We start from the raw sequence: 15,543 nt of genomic DNA, 5'->3' as shown, positions 1-15,543 counted from the left end.
CCTCGGCCCCCCCCCCGGCGCGCAGCCCCCGCCCCGGCCCGCACTCACGCTCCACGTCGTGCAGCTTGGCCCGCTCCTCCTCCAGTTTGCCCTTGAGGCTCTCGGCCTCGGTCTTCAGCGATGCCAGCGTCTGGTTCTCGTGCAGCCCGTCGGTTGCCATCTTCGCGCCAGGACGCGGCGGGGAGGGAAGCCGAGAGCGGGGTGGCGGGTGAGCGGCGGCNCCGCTCGCCCGCGCCCCTCCGCACCCCTTCCGCGCCCCCCGCCCTGGCACCTGCGGCGCGCGCCTGGCGCTGTGCCCGGGGCGATGCACGCGGTGGCGCTGCGGCGCACACCTCTCGGAAAAGCAGGCAGTGTCGTGCCCCTTTTACCGGTGGGAAAACCGAGGCTCAGAGGCGATAACGTGACTTCGCACACACGTAGTGAAGGACCAAATGGGATTCCAGTCCAGGACTTACTGGCTCCTAGGACCCAGGGACGTCCCAGGGACACGGCCTTCCTACCTGCCCCCTCCCTGGCACTGATCAGCTCTCAGTGGGACTTGATAGGCTGCCGGGTGGCTGCTACTTGCAGAGTAGATGGGCAGGGAGAGGGCAACGAGGCCCGGTCCGCACCCACCCCGGATTCCTAGCCTCGTCCTGGGGAGCTCTGGTTCCCCACCCTCCCCCACAAAGAACCGGAAACATTCCTCCTTTGTTGACTTAAATATACGAAAATAAAACTCATTCTGGCTTCTGAGAAGCTGTAGTGTACGACACTCGGACGGCACACTCCGGGTTTTGCTTTTCCTTTTTTCACACAGAGAATTAAGTGCCGGGCCTGGTGTCAGCAAAAGGAGGTTGGTGGCAGGGGTGGGGTTAGTATTCTGGGGCCCAGATCCAGGGTTTTTGAACCCACACTCAGTGATCTCAGCTGTGTCGTTTCTGAGCCAGCTTCCTTCACCTTAGAATGGAAGATCCCTAGGATTCTCTCAAAGATTCAAATTTAGGGACTTTAAGGCAGGCTCAAGCATCTCGTTTTCCCAGTCCTCTGCAATGCCAGGCGCTGTTCCAAGTACTTGGTTAATAAATCACAACAGTCACCCTGAATGGATACTATTCTCCCCATTTTACAAATGAGGAAGTTGAGGCTCGGAAAGGCTAAATGAGCTGCTTGAGTCACACTCCCAGAAAGAGGCAAACGCAGACTTTGGACCTAGGCAGTCTGGCTCCATTCAGCTATATGCCTTCAGACTTCAATGTGGAGGACCCAACCCATGGCTTCTGCCTTTACCCCCTCCATTACCGTGTGTGTGCGCGCGCGCGCGCGCGTGCACGTGCTTGCAAAATGGGAAAGCAGATCAAGGTTACAAATTCTAGAACAAACATTCCCAAGCAGGATTTTGGGGGCCGTTCCCACCCTTCCTTCCCTCCACTTGCTGTCCTGGGTGGCTCTTCACCAAAGAAAAGTTGGAAGCAATCTATATTAATCTATGCGTGATTGTCTAAGAGGTTAGATTCTGGGCTCCACAGTTTCCTTATCCAGAACATTTACTTCATAGGGCTGTTATGAGAATTAAATACAATAACGTGAATGAACCTCTTAACAGACACCACCATCATAGCAGATGTGTTCTAACCACCAGCTCCCTTTTCCCTCCCCATTGATACAGGTTTATTCATCATTTATCCTCAGTATTTAGAATAACTGGTATATGGTAGGTGCTCAGTTAATGTTAGTTTATCAAGTGGATGTATAAAACAATATATAAAATGTATAATTAAAAATAAAACAAATATATAAAATATCAATGTGTAAATAGATATATACAACTATTTATAATAGTGAAAATACTACATCTGCTTCAGAGTTTGTAGAGCAGAAGTGTAAGAGCAGGGGTTCCATCGAGATCATACTGCCTGAGGATAACTCCTGGCTGTCCTGTGTGGCCTTGGGTGATCTACTTGACTTCTCTGGGTCTCAGGCTCCTCCTCTAGAAATGGAAAACACCGCCTCAGAGAGGCTCATCAGGGGTGACCAGGTAGAGCCTCCCATGACACATAGTGTTTGCTCAAAATTAAGCCTCCCTGATACATTTGAGCAATTCACAGGAAGTAATTTAAATGAGACACTAGGCCATGGGAGACATTTCTCACCAAGGTCACCTAAGAAGGCCTGGCCAGGGGCGCCTGGGTGGTTCAGTCGGTTAAGCGTCCGACTTTCGCTTAGGACATGATCTCGCGGTTCGTGGGTTCGAGCCCCGCATCGGGCTCTGTGCTGACTGCCAGTTCAGAGCCTGGAGCCTGTTTCAGAGTCTGTGACCCCCTCTCTCTCTGACCCTCCCCTGATCACGCTGTCTCTCTCTCTCTCAGAAATAAATAAGACATTTAAAAAAAAAAAAAAAGAAGGCCTGGCCAGCATCTTCCCATCACTTCCTCAGGCTGGTGCCTCATGGCCCATCATAGGCCAAGTGTGCCTGCTCAAGGTCTGCCTGTGTGATCTGGAGCAAGCGCAGCTTCACGCTGGAGCGTGGCCTCCTCTGGAAGCGTGTTCTCTCTGTAAAAGAAACCCCAAGTATCCCCCAGTCTGGAGGGTCTTCCTATCTTCCATGGAGATGAGGCCATGCAACTTTTGAATAGCTGGGAAAGTTTACAAAGTGCCTTCCTGTACTTTGGTTTCCACTCCTGTTTCTAGGTAAGGACGCTGGAGAGCAGAAAAGCCGAGGTCTGCTACTTTCAGCAGGAGTGGAGTTACAGGGTTGCCTCTTATTTATGACAAAGGTCCAGTGGGGGCTCATAATCCCAAACACCCAGATAAAAATTAGCTGTCAGTCACTTGGATGTCTCCTCAGCCACAGAAGAGTGTCTGAATAAATTGGCAACCGTCAAGTGCTTATGGTGGAGATAGCCTGTGACCATTTCCTGAAAAGCACCTCTGACCTGGGGGAATCTATGATGCTAGAGGATGTGACGATGGGGATTCTGGGCTCCTTCTGTCCACAGAAGCAGATGTTTAAAAGACAGAAGAGCTAGATTCACAAATAACACTGTTCCAGGATGGCAGGGCCAATGGAAAGCAGGTGTCTTTTAAGAACTAAATGTCCTCAGATTGACGATTTGCAGAGCCAAGCTTAGAATACAAGGCACTTCAGGTAGAAGCCCGTTCTACTAAGCCCGAATCTTGTGACATCAGAATTGTTCTGCTTTTCCAATGTCTGTGTGCCACTTTGTGCTGCTGATTTGCCATTGCTTTATGAGAATACTTTCTGTAAATGAAATCACTGTCAGGGGTTACAATGGAACCAAGAGGATGAATACTGTCTCTTCCTCTTTAGGTGGATAAAATGTAAAAATTCCTTCTCCTCTCTTTGATGCATGGTTTTTAAAATGTGTTGAGAATTGGGGGTTTCCTACTGGGCTTCTGGAGAAGAGTGCTCTACCACTTTTGACCAGGTGAGGGCTCTGCTCAGTCGCATTACTGAGCCCAGCTTTGCAAATCCTCTGAGATGGGACTAATTTCAAGGGCATTTTGCTGCAATATGTGAATAAAATGGGTGCATAGTCACCTCTAGTGAGGACTGATTTGTGTTCTTTGAAAAATGCCAGAATTTATATTCAATCGCTAGTCCTCAGTGAAGTCTCAGGCCTAAGGAGCACTTTTTCCTGAACTTAATGTTGCTTACTACTGAAGCCCTATAGGGTTCAGTCTTTAATAGAGCTGTTCCTAGGGAAAGCTGGACCAAGGTCTTTGGAGAGATACTTCCAGGCTGTTTATTTGCCAGAGTCCCTTTTAGCTTGGTTGCTTGCCAAGCAGACTAGTAGAAAGCAGAAGCAAAAAACGTTAGTTCTAAAAAATAACAATAATAGCTAAAACATTCATTGAGCACATGCTGTGCTGGGTACTGTTTTAAGCACTTTATCAGGGGAACCTGGGTGGTTCAGTCAGTTAAGCATCTGAATTCAGTTCAGGTCATGATCTCACAGTTCATGGGTTCAAGCCCTGCACTGGCCTCCACACTGACGGTGCAGAGCCTGCCTGGGGTTCTCTTCCTTTTCCTCTCTCTCAAAATAAATAAACTTTTAGAAAACCATAAACAGTTCATCAAATGAACTCATTTGATTCTTACAAAGCCCTATGAGATAGATGCTATTATTCCTGTTTTACATCTGGGGAAACCTACCTCCTAAGAGAGTTGAGATCTGCTGGCACACCACCACCAAGGAACACAAGTAGGATCTGAACTCAGGAGGTCAGAGATGAGCGTCCACACCCTGAACCCCCATGCTGTACTGCCTCACTGGGCCCAAGTGTACTGAAATGTGTGTGCATGTAAACTCATCTGTCATAGGACCCAAACATTAGACATCATTTGAAAGCAAGGAACTACTTAAATTTTTAAAAGGTGGCACTTACAATTTCTGCACACATTGAGCAGTAGCTGAGCTGTTGGGATTTCTTGAAAACTGGTCTCAGAGCCCGTTGTTTGAAACATTTGTCACAGGAGCCAAATACATTAACTAGAAAGGTCTGATCACACATTTTTAAAATCCAAAATGAAGCTGAAAGAGAGAGAGAGAGAGAGAAAAAAAGAGAGAGAGAGAGAAAGTGAAGTATATGCATGAGAAAAGCCAACAGAAACAGCTTTTTAAAATCTTATCTTCCTTTCATCATGATGGTTGCTCAGACTTCTGCATGTGGGATGAAGTATATGCAGTTAATGTATAACCTTTGATTTATTACAACATGCTGCTGGGTCAACACCAACTCCTTTATGTAATCAGTAAGAAAGCATCGGACAATAGGTTTTCTGGGGCTACCATTTAACTGGCTGTTTTGGCAGCTTCAGACACAGACACAATTGATCTCTGCAGCACATTATTAATCCTGTGGGGCTTTGCAGTGGAAAGCATTGTTGTAATGGATACTATAATTTAAAACTTAAAAAATATTCTGCCTCTAAGGGTAAACTTTTGGAATAAAGAGTCAGAAAATGGTAGGACCTGATCCCAACTGCTACCGTAAGGCCGAGTAAACATAGTATTGGTTCTCTGCAAGGGACACATCCCACTTACCAAACATTTGACAGCCAAAGACCCAGGCTCCCTGTCTGTCCATCAAGAGGTCAACAGACGGGCCCAGGCCACTGAAGGAAGGGCAACCTTGCAGAGGCAAAACCATCTGGTGGCTAAGGGTGCTGGCTCTAGCTGACCAGATCCTGGCCCCATTACTTAGGCAAATTCCTTTGAGCTCTCTGGATCTTTGCTGATTGATCACATAGGATCTTAACATGTAGTGTCACAGGGTCATCAGGGGAATTGGAAGAGACAGCTCATAAAGCCAATCTCAAGGTTGGAATACAGTGAGTGCTCCATAGATGTTAAGCTGCCCTGTGAGTGTCTACAGCAGCAGCAGCAGAGCAGTGGGAAGGGGGCAGGGCGAGGAGGCTAGAGATACGGAAAAGGCAGAGGTGAACCTAGGGCCACATTTCAGGCAGAACACGATGAAGGCCTTACTTGAAACAATGGTGTAGGGTGGATCTGGACCAGGCTCAGGAAGAAGGGCCCAGGCTTGGCGACAAGTGGGGACAAGGAGGGAGAGATGTCCACCGTGACTTTTGGGTTTCTGTTGGGGAGGCGAGGTGGTACGGTGCCACTCCTGGAGATGAGGGCAAGAGGGTAAGAAGGGGAGGGAGCAGCCATCGTGGGCCAGCGAATTTAATAGGTGTTCCAAAGAGCGGGGCACATCAAGATTCAAAGAAATAATCTCCTGACTATAAACATATTTGGGGGCACTGGTTTCAACATTTCAAAGGAGCCAAATTTGAGAGGAATGCATTTCTGGGGCAGGTGGCAGTGGGGACACGTCTAAGGTGGGATGTCCACCATGCAGGGGTCACCATGGGGCTGGAGAAAGAAAGGGGAGCTCACAAATTGGGTTGAACTCTCCCACAACAAAGGGGCAGCTGATAGTAGTTCCTGAGATCTCTAAGTAACAGAGGAGTAGAGGACAGTCCCTTAAGGATGAAAGACCAGAAGGGAAACAGCTACTGACCACCATGCAGTGCTTGGCCCTGACTGCTCACAGCCGCCCCGGGAGGAGGCAGACATCTGTGTCACAGCTGAGGACGTGCCGGAGGTTCAGTGTGTTCAAGGTCAGTGGTGGAGCCTGAATCTGTGTGTAGTGAGACTCCACAACACTTAACCATGGAGCTGGCACAACCAGTCTGCTCTGCCTTTGCATAAAGCGTGAGGTAAAGAGCGTGCAAGGGCCTGCCCACTGGAGCCTGGACTTTGGCGAGGACCCGGTGAGGTTGCCCGCCACTGCCATGCCTGCCAGTTACAAGGTCATACTGAGGACTCCAACTAATAGCATTAGGAAGGGGAGCCATGGGTGTTTCAGCAAGGGAGCAGCGTCATTCAAGTGGATTATTTCAGCATTTGTGCTTCCAGAAGTAGGTCAGAGAGAGAATGTACAGAAGAAAATCAACTAGGCTAAGAGACTGTTATCGTGTTCCGGGAAAGAGGAAACCAGCTCTGAACGGAGTAGCAGCTGCGGAAATGGAAGGAGAGAAGAAACCTCAGGGCCTACGGGGAGAAGGAATATAAGGATGGCTAGGCGGTGTGGCAGAGCAAGAGAAAGGGAAGGAGAAAAAAGTGCCAATATTCCAAATCTGGAAAGAGAAGCTGAATTTTAAACTCTTCCAAATGATAAGAGCTGTTCATGTTTATTATAAATAATTGGAAACAGAAGGACACGAGGAGGGACAATCACCTGCATGCCCTATACTAATGAAGTGACTGCTGTTAACATTTTACGTTTTCTTCTAGTGTCTTCATAAGTATATATTAATACATTTTTTTTTACAAATAGTTTATTGTCAAATTAGTTTCCACATAACACTCAGTGCTCATCCCCACAAGTGTCCTCCTCCATGCCCATCCCCCCCAATACTTTTTAAAAAAATTAGAACTGTATGCCATATACAATTTTGAACTTTAGTAGTTTTTTGCTTAATAATGCCATTGCATATTCTTGGAAAACACCATTTTCTAACAGAGACCACAAGTTTTGAGACATACCAACCTTAAAATAGCTTCACACAGGTAGCATTTTAGATCTGCTTGTTAAGCACAGGCAAGCCACAAACTAAATGTGAAACACTGCAGTATTTAAGATGATAAATATTATACATGGGCATTGTAGAGTCTGGAAAAATCAAAAAAGTATAACGAAGAAAATAATCACCTATAATCCCTCTGCCCAGAGAGACTCCTGCCCACATTTTAGCTTATGCAAGAATACATTTTATAGTTTTAATATTTTATTATATTCATGTTTTTCACTTAGCATCTATATCATGGCTAAATTTAATCTCAGTGCATTCTACTATACTTATGGTCAATAATCCTTTTTAAGGTGAGAGAACTTTTCCCACCTAGGACAAATGCCTCAATGAACATTTTGAGGAGAAAAAGATTAAAATGTCCCATTTTAACAAGCCTTGACATGAAGTGTTTCTGAGATCATCCATAGAACTTCTCAGACCTTCCCCTAACTCCATGCCAAGAACAAAATTTCTTTGCAATGTTTCACCTAAATATATAATTTGAAAATTACTGAACAACCCACCATCTTATGTTTATTTGTAAGAGTACAAGCCAAAAATAGAAAGTCAGAAGTGAAAGTCCCTACTACCTGCTCTGTGATTTTTCCCCTTATTTAGATTTGGTGCATGTTCTTCCAGACTCTTCTGACACCACAGATAAACCTTTGTGAGTTACACAAATAAGGCTGTTAGCTATTTGCTTTTTTCACCTTATTTATTGTAAGTACTTACAGATCTGTTTTGTGATAACAGCTTCAGTATTATTCTATACTATGTACTATCACAATTTATTAAACCAACCTCCTATTATTGCATATATAGGGTATCTCCAGTTTTTGCTTGTAAAAAACAGCCCCCTCCACCCCATGCTTTGCTGGTGGAAATGTAAACTGGTGCAGCTGCTGTGGAAAAGTTTGGCAGTTCCTCAGAAAGTTGAACAGATCTGTCACCATATGACCCAACAAATCCACTCCTAGGTATACGCCCGTCTAAAGTGAAAACACATGTTCACATAAAAACTCACACGTGAGGGGCGCCTGGGTGGCTCAGTCGGTTAAGGGTCCAACTTCAGCTCAGGCCATGATCTCACAGTTTGTGAGTTGGAGCCCTGTGTCAGGCTCTGTGCTGACAGCTCAGAGCCTGGAGCCTGCTTTGGATTCTGTGTCTCCCTCTCTTTCTGCCCCTCCCCCACTCATGCCCTGTCTCTTCCTCTCAAACATAAACATTAAAAAAAAAAAAAAAGAATGAAATTCTGATAAATGCTGCAACATGGATGAAACGTGAAAGCATGCTAAATGAAATAAGCCAGACATACTCCAATGATACGAAATGTCCAAGATAGACAGATCCATATAGACGGGAAGGCAGATTAGAGGTTGCCAGTAAGTGGGGGGAGGGGAGAATTGGGAGTGATTGCTTAATGAGTAAAGGGTTTCTTGTCTAGGGTGACAGAAATGCTCTGGACTTACATAATGCACATTCTTGCATATATACTAAAAACCACTGAAATGGATGCCTTATAATGCTTAGTTTTATGTGCATTATCTCATTAGAAGTTATTTAAAAAATTTTTAACATTTATTCATTTTTGAGAGACAGAGAACAAAGCATGATCTTGGGAGGGGCAGAGAGAGAGGGAGACAGAATCTGAATCAGGCCCCAGGCTCTGAGCTGTCAGCACAGAGCCCGACACGGGGCTCGAACTCACTGACCACGAGATCATGACCTGAGCCGAAGTCAGACACTTAACTGACTGAGCCACCCAGCCGCCCCCAAAATTATTTTTTTTAAATACAAGACTCTGAACAGACCTTTCACAAATGTGGACATTCATATGGTCCATAAACATATAAGAGGTGCTAGATATCATTAGTCATCAAAGGAATGCAAACAAAACCACACTGCTATATCGCTACTTACCCACTAGAATAATTGAAATTTAAAAGACTGATGATTCAAAACATTAGCAAGAGGGTGGAGAACTGGACCTCCTTCCTTGTTTGTGGAAGTATAAATTGGTACAGGCTTTTTGTTAATCAGCTTAACGATAATCCACAACCCTCGGACCAACTTGGTACAGGCTTTTTGGAAAATTGGTTGATAGGACCTACTAAAGTTATACATACATATATTCTGTGAGCTGGCAGTTCTACTTCTGGATATACACTCGTCAGGAACAAATACTTACATCCTCAAAAAAATGAATAAAAATGTCATAGCAGCTTTACCCATTATAGCCCCAAACTAGAAAAACCCAGATGTTTATCAACAGATTGGGTAAGTTGGGATATGCAATTAAGAAGAAGATACATCCACGACACTGTGGATGTATCTCATGGACATGACTGTATAACATCTGTATTAAAACCTTCCTATTCCATAGCTGTGTTCTGAGGCTTATGTCCACATGCAAAGTGTTACTTCGATCCATGTTTAAATCAGATTATATGACTTTACAGATGTCTAACTTTTTCCCCCCGGATGCCAGCACCAAATATATTTTTAAAGCGAAACACCTCCCTAATATTTCAAAAGAAACAAGTTCAGGTTGTAGAACAATTAGAACATGCAGATTAACCACCCCCACCCCCCTTACCTGTGCTCCGACCTCCCAGAAATCCCTCTTAACACCTCGGTGTATGCACACGGAACACTTTCAGAGCGTGCAGGAGAGCCTGAGTGTGTCAGCACATACATACCTTCCACAGAGTCAACACTTGGAGCGACCAGCTGAGGAGTCAGCCCTGCAGCTCGAAGGTGAAGGTGCCACAGCAGAAACCGCACCTCTAATCTCCTTATCTGAGTGTCGAGGCTCAGCGGCTTTGTCCCTTCCCACGGGCACTCACTGCCGACGGCAACCTTCTGCCCATGCACACCAGATGCCCTCAGAACCTCTGCTGACCTGTGTCCTGGGCTCAGTTCTCTGCCCTCTGCAGGAGGCAGACTTAGCAGCTTTGGCCCTCACGAATCCACGCCCCGCTCCACTGAGCAACCCTAACATTCGCCTGAGACTGTTACCAGCACCTCCTGCCTCCTCAGTCCTGGGCCACCAGCGCGTCTTCATTTGAGCCATTCTTCCCACATTCAGTTTTGTGGGACTGAGCAAAATGCTGGGATGAGCACCCTTCTCCTATCTCCATGCATGAATTGCTGAGACTCTGCAGGTCCCTTTGTCTTGTTCCCAAACAAGATCTACTCCAGCCCAAGGGTGACCAGCTCCGCCCTCCAATCTTGCTGCTTCTAACAGGACCTTGCTTTTGCAGCTCCGTCCCATCTCACTAGCATCAAGATGAGCAGGGGGATGAGTAAGATGTGGACAGGCTCTCCAGGAGCTCACCGGGTAGCAAAGGAGATGGGCAATGTTACCAGCTTCTATAGCCCAGGGTGAGTGCTGTAAAGCAGGCATAAACCATGACTTATGGGAACCGAAAAGGAAGGATGATGGGCTTCTTGCAGCCTAGGGAAGATAGGGAGCAGAGAAGGGGCACGGAGAAGGCCACCAGTGCAGATCAGAAACCCAGTCACGTCTCTGCCAAGCAGCCCCTCCTTCTGTCACTGTCTGGCAGACCATGGAGACACAGCCTGAGCCAGGACTTAGGGTGTATTTACTTCCCCTCTAAAAACACTTTCATTCATTCATTCATTCATTCATTCATATAGAGAGGCAGAGAGAGAGAATCCCAAGCAGGCTCCACCTTGTCAGCAAGGTCCATGTGGGGCTCGAACCCACAAACTCTGAGATCATGACCTGAGCTGAAACCAAAGATTGGATACTTAACTGACTGGGCCACTCAGGCGTCCCAAATGTTTACATAGATTTTATGAGACATTACGAGTCTATAAAGATCCCAGCATCTTTAAGCACACAACCCTTAAAGAAAGGCATAAACCTTGTACACTTAAGAAAAATGTAGTCTCCCAGCAGTTAAAGGAACCTGACCCAACTCATTTGGTAATTTATTTTATTGATTAAAATATTTAAAAGCTCTACTTTTTCATTTCTTCATATACAATGTATCTAAAAGAACTAAGTCATTTATAACATGAAAAGGCATTGTTACATAACAGTAGGGTGATGCTTCATAATCATGTATTATCACTCCTAAGACTTAGGTCTCTTGTACAGAATGCAACTTGTGCCTGTGAGTCTGTTAGAAACAGGAGGGCTCCTGAGATTCGTGGAATGGTACAGAAGAGTTGTGGGGCCACACACCTCAGGCAGGTAGTGCCTGTTGAATAAGATCCTGTGCTCTGAAAGGAAGGAAGTAGAAGATCTGGGGGGAACAAGAGATGGTTGGTTTCCATGAAACTTGGGAAACACTGATTCCTCAAAAAGAGGAATTGACATAATTCTTCAGTTATTTTTACGGGAAAATTTAAAAACATATTTGGATGCTGAAAAGAGGGAGAAAGTCAAGTAGGTTGCCTTTGAAACTTAGTTTAAAAAAATTTTTTTTAATGTTTATTTATTTTTGAGAGACAGAGATAGACAGATTACAAGTGGGGGAAGAGCAGAGAGGGAGGGAGACACAGAATCTGAAGCAGGCTCCACGCTCTGAGCTGTCAGCACAGAGCCCGACGCGGGGCTCAAACCCACAAACTGTGAGATCATAATCTGAGCAGAAGTCAGACACTCAACTCACTGAGCCACCCAGGCGCTCTGAAACTTAGTTTTTAAAGAAGCTGTTGCACAAAAGATATTGAACAATGAAAAATTATGGCCAATATGTTGGCAGAAAAAATGTAAAGATATGTTCCTTCAGAAGAGGTGGTAAATGGCATGGCAATTAATTTTAATAATATATTCATTTTAGATAGATATATACATAAAATACTTCATATGAGTCATTTCAGACTGAATATTTGCTTAAAAACTAGAGGGGTCTGAGACAATAAATATTTTTTCTTGCAGGAGCATTTTTAGTGGAAGTCAGTGAACCCCACTTCACCCACCCTGGGCAGGAGGCATGGGGTGAGAGGAATTTGGACGGGACATTATGGTCGAATAGGATTATTTTCTGGAAGACTCAGCCCTGAAACCTACTGGTGGCTTCATAAATGTACCTGGGCTTCACATGAACATTAGTAAACTTAGGGGCACCGTGTCCCCAGATCATACTCCCTTTAAGGGGAGCCCTGTCACAAAACAGATCTAGCCTAGAGGCACCTGGAAGAAAATATGGGCCTTCCAAGAATTCCAGTAAAAGCTGGCTGTGATTCTGAAGGTATACATGGCCTTTCCAAACCCAGCTGGTGTGTGTTAACTCTTACAAAGTGACAATGGCAGCACCATCACTGGGAACAAGAGAAGATGTGGCCCATCTTGGAGAATTCTTATTTTCTTCTTTACATCACATTCTAAAGCATTTCCAGTTCCAATTAATAAACCACATCCTTCATATTTGACCTTCATTTAGCTTCTGAGGGAAAAGTGCACTTCCTCTCTTTTCTCCTGCTATAATCTATTGAGAAAGCCTAGCTTAAAACTGCTGGGGATCTGGATCATTTCCAGAGCATGTGGAGAGGGGGTAAAAGGAAACGTAACTTGAAAGAGATATTTTGTATCCAACATCAGATGTGATGAATCCTCCCGGCTATTTAGGAGAGCCTGAAATTAGAACCAGAAAAAAAATGAATAAGGGAACCAGTGCATTCTGCTTTATGACTCTTTAGAAGTCTAGAGTAAGGAAAACACAACTCCAGCTTCACTGAAAAGCTCCTTTCAAAATCATGTGAGACAATACACAAAAGAGCCTTTTAACAACACAACCCCATGGTTACATGGTCTATGCAGGATTTCCAATCGCTCTCATGAATATTTACTTAAGTGCTCTGCTTCACCTCAGAAGTTAATTTCCCACAGGATGGACTGACTGTAAATGGATCTGTTTTCTATTCTTATCCACTCTTGTGGCATAATTTTAAGCCCAAACATGAGTAGATCTCAGGTATTAAATCTTATAGCAGTTATCCTTCTTTTTAGTTCAGTAGTTTGTGAACATTTTTGTCCAAAGACCCCTTTATATTCTTTTTTTTTTTTAATTTACTTTTGGGGCGCCTGAGTGGCTCAGTTCGTTAGGCGGCTAACTTCAGCTCAGGTAATGATCTCACAGTTTGTGGGTTCGAGCCCCATGTTGGGCTCTATGCTGACAGCTGAGAGCCTGGAGCCTGCCTCGGATTCTGTGTCTCCCTCTCTCTCTGCCCCTCCCCCACTCCTATTCTGTCTCTCTCAAAATTAAATAAACATTAAAACCTTTTAAAAAGTCTACTTTTATTTATTATTATTAGTTATTGTTGTTGTTGTTATTATTATTATTATTACTATTTTAAGTGGACTCCATGGCCAGCATGGAGCCCAGTATGGGGCTTGAATTCATGACCCTGAGATCAAGACCTGATCTGAGATCAAGAGTCAGACGTTTAACTGACTCAGCCACCCAGGCACCTCAAGACCCCTTCATACCCTTTAAAGATTACTGAGGACCCCAGAGTGCCTGGGTCGCTCAGTTGGTTAGGCATGTGACTTCTGCTCAGGTCATGATCTCATAGGTCATGATATCATCTCAAGCTTCGCATCAGGCTCTGTCCTGACAGCTCAGAGCCTGGAGCCTGCTTCAGATCCTGTCTCTCTCTCTCTCTCTCTCTCTGCCCCTCCCTGCTCATGCTCTGTCTCTCTTTCTCTCTCTCTCTCAAAAATAAATACATTAAAAAATTAAAGAAAAAAAGATTATTGAGGACCCCAAAGAGCTTTTGTGTATATGGGTATAGCTCTTGATATTTACCATATTAATGGTAAATTAAATAATTAAAATAATTCAAAATATTAATTCATTAAAATAACAAGAACAAACATGTAAACATGTATTGAAAAATAACCATTTTTGAAAACAAAAAAATGAGTAGGAGGCAGTACTATTTTATATTTTTGTAAATCTTTTTAATGCCTGACATAATATGACAGGTGGAACCTTGTATCCATTTCTACATTCAACCCATGGTGACATGTCATTTCAGTTGAAGTATATGAAGAAAAGTCTGCCTCACACATATGTATTTAGAAAAAAGAAGACTTTTCAGGCCCTCTGAAAGGGTCTCCAAGATCCTTGAACTAAATTGTGAGAACCAATGCCCTAGTTGATTGGGGAAGAAACTTTAGGGATTAAAATAAGAAAACAAATGGGTATACAAGACTCTGTTCCCATTCAGCCTCTGCTCTCTTGCACAGACTGATAAGAAGACTGATAATAAACATGCTGAAGAAACATAGAAGGTGAGTGGTGATTTGGGTGTTTTCATTCCTTCCCACTGAGGCTAAAATGGGCTCTGCAAACGGGGGTGTTTGACAGGGAAAATTCCTGCTACTTTTGCTAAGTGCCTTTCATTTGCATGTTTGGTAAATGTGCTTTAACCTTAGATTTCTATAACGTTAGTTCAATGTCAATTTCTTTTTTCTTTTCTTTTTTTTTAATTTTATTTTAGAGAGAGAGTGCAAGTAGGGGAGAGGGGCAGAGGGAAAGACAGAGGGATAATCTTAAGCGGGCCCCACACTCAACGCGGAGTCCAATGCGGGCCTCCATCCCATGACCAAGGTATCATGACCTAAGCTGAAATCAAGAGTCATATGCTCAACCGAATGAGGCCCCCAAGCACTCCTCCATATCAATTTCTTATGCGGAAAATTAAAAGGCACATCCTTAAGGATCTTACCTGCACTTTGCGAACAAAGGATGGAGTCACTCTTTTCTCAAAGTCATCTATTGGTGTGTATGAATTAAGGATCTTTATGATCTGCAAATAGCACATGGATGTTGTTAGACCATGAAAAAGGATAAGTCTGTCCATGAAATAATGATTCTAATGGTTTGGGCACTGCTGGGAACCACACACAGGTCTTTGAGACTGTGATTTGGCTCTAGGAACCATGTACTCCAGACTCCTTCCTTTATGCCCCCGACTGTCCATACAATCACATCGGTGTTTTGTGGGCAGGGAATGTATCAGATACACTTTTGTGTTTTTAAGCCCTAAGTTAGTATTAAATGAAAGCTTTTTAGATGAGGGGGTGGTTCATGGAAGACACACGTGCCCCTCAAAAGGCACACAGAGCCTCAGATACACCCTATGGCTAGCTAAGCCAGAAAGGAGGACACTGATGACATGATCTGTTGTTGAAGATCAGGGACAGACTCAGCAAGCATGGTCACCTGCACAGCAGACAGTGAGGTACAGCGTTCAAAAATCTCCTTGGCATCACTGTCTGTGGTCTTCTTGACCTGAAGCAACCAGGCTGCTTGAGAGAGAGGTTCCAAAGTTTCCTTGGCCAAGCTGTTCTGCAAATTCTTATCTTTAAGCCATTCTTCTAAGTAGCTGATGTTGCACCTGGAGTAAAAGCCAGAGAAGCAGAGAACAGTGGGTGATACATTGAGAACACTTCAGGAGAGGGTGCTGAATCACCCAGTGTG

General features: G+C 44.5%; 2 protein-coding genes across 3 annotated transcripts in view; both read right to left on the bottom strand.

The window, feature by feature from the left end:
• GNB5 (G protein subunit beta 5) overlaps window positions 1-4,515 on the bottom strand; it is a 47,759-nt gene extending 43,244 nt beyond the window's left edge. Inside the window, exons 1-2 of one of the 2 annotated variants that reach the window (XM_077764389.1) lie at window positions 4,390-4,515; window positions 49-160 (exon numbers count right to left, since the gene is read on the bottom strand). In XM_077764389.1, the coding sequence (XP_077620515.1) occupies window positions 49-160; window positions 4,390-4,515 (238 nt within the window). Of the gene's footprint in view, window positions 1-48; window positions 208-4,389 lie in introns of those variants that run through there. The other variant, XM_077764390.1, reaches the window with a different exon arrangement.
• A 6,559-nt stretch (window positions 4,516-11,074) lies between these two features.
• Window positions 11,075-15,543, bottom strand: part of MYO5C (myosin VC) — a 104,610-nt gene continuing 100,141 nt past the window's right edge. Inside the window, exons 39-41 of the mRNA XM_077764387.1 lie at window positions 15,286-15,460; window positions 14,789-14,869; window positions 11,075-12,689 (exon numbers count right to left, since the gene is read on the bottom strand). Of these exons, the coding sequence (XP_077620513.1) occupies window positions 12,537-12,689; window positions 14,789-14,869; window positions 15,286-15,460 (409 nt within the window). The 3' untranslated portion in view covers window positions 11,075-12,536. The remainder of the gene's footprint in view (window positions 12,690-14,788; window positions 14,870-15,285; window positions 15,461-15,543) is intronic.

The sequence above is a fragment of the Crocuta crocuta genome, unplaced genomic scaffold, assembly GCF_008692635.1.
Source record: "Crocuta crocuta isolate KB4526 unplaced genomic scaffold, BGI_CrCroc_1.0 scaffold102, whole genome shotgun sequence".
In the NCBI taxonomy this organism is placed as follows: domain Eukaryota; kingdom Metazoa; phylum Chordata; class Mammalia; order Carnivora; family Hyaenidae; genus Crocuta; species Crocuta crocuta.
The sequence above is the reverse complement of the archived record's forward strand: the minus strand, read 5'-3'. Positions and strand labels throughout refer to the sequence as shown.